The sequence below is a fragment of the Sabethes cyaneus genome, chromosome 3 (genome assembly GCF_943734655.1).
Source record: "Sabethes cyaneus chromosome 3, idSabCyanKW18_F2, whole genome shotgun sequence".
Classification (NCBI taxonomy): domain Eukaryota; kingdom Metazoa; phylum Arthropoda; class Insecta; order Diptera; family Culicidae; genus Sabethes; species Sabethes cyaneus.
Genome location: NC_071355.1, coordinates 38,953,980 through 38,959,057, shown reverse-complemented (window position 1 = coordinate 38,959,057; position 5,078 = coordinate 38,953,980). Strand labels below are relative to the sequence as shown.

Here is a 5,078-nt window from a genome sequence, read left to right as displayed (position 1 = left end):
GCATCCGAATGACCGACGGTGAAGTGGTAGTGGTGCTAGGAGAGTCAGAAGCGTCAGAGTTATAGCTGGTTCCGAGGTCGTCGCAGGAGTTACTGTGATCCTTGGAGTAATAGGCGATGAGAGGAGGTTTGATGGTGCCCAGTAGATTTTAGAGACGGCACCCTCAAACTTTCTAAAGAGAAGACCTTGTGGCCAGGTCCCCATGTTCAATGCGGAGTCTCGTAATTTTGTATCCATCCCGATTTTAAACGAGATGAAGTTCATTGCAGACAAATATGCATACTTTTTGGTCAATGGAATGACACTGCAAGCATTCTCTAACCAAATCAGTTACTGTATCTGCTTTAACATTAGGGTGACTTCTGGACAGGTAGAGCAAGAATAATTCCTTCGGAGGGGGAACAGTTTTTACGGCTTCAGAGATCGATGCCCAGCAAACCACAAATCGTATAATAATGTGTGAAAATCATCTTAAATATCGCTGAACAAACTCGAAATCGTTCATAAAGCTTAATTAAGCGTACCCTAGTTGACATTTATTCGTACAAAATGATAGTAACTGATTCACATACGATTTGCGTCACAGAATTGTGTAGCATTATGGAACTAATCATGTTGAGTCGGATTTCATCGTATACAAATACTTAGGAATGTGAATTGTTTTCTTATAATTTGCAGTACGTATATCGCCTCCAAAACAGTACGCATATGCTGGTTTCGTGCATCGAATGCGATTTTTCTAGATATATATCGGTACATATATCATATTTGTCACTTTGATATACACACGAAAATGTTTGCTGGGTGGTGTCGTACCTCCAAGGAGCGACTTAGCAAACATAATGCGTTCATCACGACGACGTTTCATTGGTGGTTCGCCGACAGTAATTCTAGGGGCTAGTGGTGTAGAGACAGTCTCTTGTACTTTCTAAGAAAGCTGCTCCATCTGCTTGCCGTTAACCAAGATTGCCTGCTTCAAATCACTGATGGCCTCACTATGGTTAGCAGACATTGAGGAGACAGCCCGGCCGACGGAGGATAAAACCTGTTTAAAACGTGTCATTTTCATCAATTCAACGCATTGGTCCCACGTCCAAAAGAGATTCCTGCGCTCATGTAACACTTTCATGACGGACGAGTTCAATCTAGCGCATTTAGTATGAATGACCTGTTCACAAAATCCCATGCAGGTGATTGTCTCATCAGCCGCTTTCACCGGTTTGGCGCAATGATCACATGCACTTTCCAAACTGAACAACTTCTTGCCGAGATAAACCACCTTGAATCAACTTACTTTGAACACGGCAGTGAGCCACTATAAACTATACTATAAAAATGTCAAAAGTTCAGCGTGCTCACGCATCATATTTTCAAGGATTTTAGGGTGGCATACGATACAGTCGAGTACGAACAGCTGTGGCAGATAATGCACAAGAACGCCTTCCACTGTCAGTGATTATTAACAGCAAGGTACTGCTTGGAGAGATTCCCATGGTCATCTGGCAAATGTCCGTAGGCTATGAAGATGGATGAGCCAGTATGGAGACAAATTCTTGGTACACCACGAGCCACGCCGGCACTCTGCTGCTAGACGAGGAAATGATTTTTGGATACTTACCGTACACTCTTCATTTCTTAAATTCGGGGTGACCTAACCACATTAACCGTCATGGTGCTAGAATTTGAAATAAGATTTTTGTTTTCACCATGCAGGTAATGATCAACTTGTTTAGTTTTTAATGAAGTAAAAGTGCTTTCCATATGTTTTAAAGCAATCGACAATCGACACAGTAATCTTTCATGTAAACAAACAATCCAGTGGTGTGATTTGACGACGAAATGACGTCATCATACAATGATCTATTGTTTACTACGATTTCCTCTATTAAAGTCTAAATGGTGTGGGCGATTAGTATTGGTTACTATGATTTAGCGTCTTTCGGATCACGAGTTGAAGAATAAATTGCTAAGTCTAGTAAATTAAAGCAGTAATGGAATCCTACGTCATAATTTCAAGCAAAACATTAAGATGCATACCTAGAAAGCCTGGAAGTTTATATTATCATTTTCATGATGGTGATCTACTGAACCACTAATTAACCGCGATCGTCTTTTCATCCGCAGATCTTCGTCAGTTGCATCGCCCTGGCCAGTGCTGCCCCCGAGTACTACGGAGGCCACGGATATGCCGCCCACGGTTATGCCGGCCACGGAATCTCGTACGCGTACGCTCCGGCCGCTCCGGTGGTGAAGTATGCTGCCGCACCGGCACCGGTGGTGCAGGTGGTGCACGCCGCTCCCGCCGTACACGCCGTAGCGCCGGCACCGGCCATCGTCAAAGCGGCCGTCCCGGCGGCCACCAGTTACGCTACCATCCACCAGGTGCACGCCCCCGTCGTTCATGCTGCCCCGGTAGTTCACGCAGCTCCGGCCGTCGTCAAATATGCCGCCCCAGCACCGGTAGTTTCCTACGTGCAGGCTCCGGCTCCGGTAGTGAAATACGCTGCAGCACCGGCGTACGTGCACGCCGCTCCCGCCCCGATTGTTAAGTACGGTGGATACGGAGGATACGGAGGATTCCACGGATGGTAACGGTGAATTGTGCCAACCCCAACCAACCGCAACGCAAACAACCACACGCATCACACAAACATCAGACTAACACCGCCAGTGCTCAGACTACAGAACCTTTGCCATTTTAGTTTACGTAATGTTATGTGCTCTTACGGAACGCTGTGTTTTTTTATTGTCATCATGGTATTGTTATTTTTTTGTTTAGTTTTTCATTTTCTTCGATAAAGGCACTTGTTTTCAATGTAACAAAAACGTGTTTAGTGGTTACATTTTCGTAGGGAGAAATAAAGATGTTGAACCAATGCCGGAACGGTTTTCATTCCATTCATTCCCCTTATTAGAAAGTGGAGGGTTTCACAATAAGAATGAAGGATCTTAAGAGTGTCATCATATATCTTGCTATGATAAAAGAAGAAAAAAACCTAATTTTCCTGATCGTTATTTATTTACACATCCTTAATTATTGTACACCTTACAATTTCTTTAAGTGTATATTTTCTCATTTTCTTAAAAGGTAAATAGTTCGCTTGCTCTATTTTTTATTATACTGTTTTTTTTTTATTTCACACTCTCTTTTTTACGTTTTTGTCCATTTGATAGGAAGAAGATTCTAATCTTTTGGTTTCGTCATTCTGAATAAATGCACTCTGTTTTGACACGAAGTTTACAGCAATTGTACTTGTACGTATTTTGTTGGATTTTTAACAAATGAAAGTTTAAGATTTACTTACATCTTTGTTAAATTTAAACCAATTGTGATACAGTTTAAACGGTTCCTTAATCTGTCTTGGTTCAAAGTTAAGTTTAAATAGACACTGGATTGACAAATTACAGGAAAATGAACCGTAGATCCTTACTTTAGAGAGTAATTGAACTCTATATTATTAAACACAGAATACCATCAATGTAATTTCTTCGATAAGCTCATTTTGTTAGGTTTCTGTCACTGCCGGACGACAGTGACTCCTGCTAGTAGTGCCAAGCTCTCGACCGCCTATTGCTTCTTGATATCGCTTATCGTCTTCTGATTTCTGGAAATCCTCCTATTGTTTCGATGAAATTAGATTGTTACGGTATGGTTTAGTTACACGACGAAAAGTGGGCTCTCCCTTTTCGCCGCGTTGTGTTTTTTTGTTATTGTTTCGAGAGATGAACTGTACAACGAAATCCTTTATTAGCCAACAGACATAGCATTAGCGATGTAGTTCCTGCTTGTTCGGTTCAAAATGGTGTGATAAAAATCGAAGAAGTTGAAATAAATTGTTCAAAATCATGACCAATTACGTTTGAGAGTTTCCGGCCGGAGTAAGATAACGTAACTGCAAAGGAGGGTGGAAATTTAAGCTTTGAACCGATATCAATTTTAATTGATATTGATGTTAAAATAAATGGCTTGCATTCGGAGAGATATTTTACAAATAAAACTAAAATTTATTTTACGTTTCTGTAGCCAAAAATATTTGGTGAGTTTGTTTCATTGAATGATTAAAGATTAAAAATAGACGAGATGAAAGTTTCAGCGTCTTAGCATTATCTTTCAAATGAGTGTCTTTACCACTGCTTTTCTCAACATTAGCGAAATGTGCCAATTATTGCATACTTCGTTGTTTTTGTACCTTTTTCTCGGTAGTTTATTATGGTAGATGTAATTTTACAACAATATCGGCTAGATAATTTCAGTATCCATGGAATATTTTTCCTGAATCAACATTGGTTTTAACAGTAATAATTGCGTAATTGTTCTTTCAATAATTAAAAAAGTAGCTTTACAAAAAAAAAACAAGGTTTCACCGAATGTTAGAAGCAAATATACATGTTCTATCATGGGTATCATAGCATTCATAGAAACTAACTATATACAACAGATAAATAAATTCAGGTTATTATTAAATAAACTACCGATAAATTCGTAAGTTCAATAACTTGAGCAACGAACGACACTCCTTCCTATTTAACCTTCCTAACCTGATTTTTTCAAATTTTGACAGTTCACTTCCGTGTGGTGTTGTTTTGGTTTATCAATCAACGCAAGCGGTGAAAGCCGTAATTTTCCGTTTCGCTGTTTTTCCCGTCTTACACTGTTTGTTGCGCGGTTTCTAGGTTCATAATAGATGTAAAGGTAATCCTGAACTATATATAAGTGGGTTTTCCATAATTTAATCCTTTTCCTGATTACAGGGGAGTACCTCTTTGATTCCGGAACTCATCATCCCTGCTCCGCTTTCAGCGAAAACATGTACGCTATACACATGGGATGGGACTCTCTCCGACGGGTTGCTGTTGCCGTTTAAACTAAGGAAATAACATTGGGCCAGGCAGCCAGATGTTTCGGAGTGTCCAGATCTACAACTAAGTCATAAATGGACGAAAAAGTTCCATCGGGGTCCGAAAATTACGCTTACTGCTGAAAAGAAATCGAAGCTTGTAATTTGGGTGCAGGAGATCGTGCCTCGTGATTTCCCATGCATTCTCCGATTTCTAGGGTAGAAGCCTTCCTGGACAAC

At 40.4% G+C, this 5,078-nt stretch overlaps 1 protein-coding gene across 1 annotated transcript; it reads left to right on the top strand.

Annotated features, from left to right (window-relative positions):
* Positions 1–253: 253 nt before the first annotated feature.
* LOC128743696 (cuticle protein 16.5-like) lies at positions 254–2,592 on the top strand. Its single transcript, XM_053840324.1, has 2 exons — positions 254–265; positions 2,125–2,592. The coding sequence occupies exons 1-2, from the start codon at positions 254–256 to the stop codon at positions 2,590–2,592; spliced, it is 480 nt and encodes a 159-aa protein (XP_053696299.1).
* Positions 2,593–5,078: the final 2,486 nt, after the last annotated feature.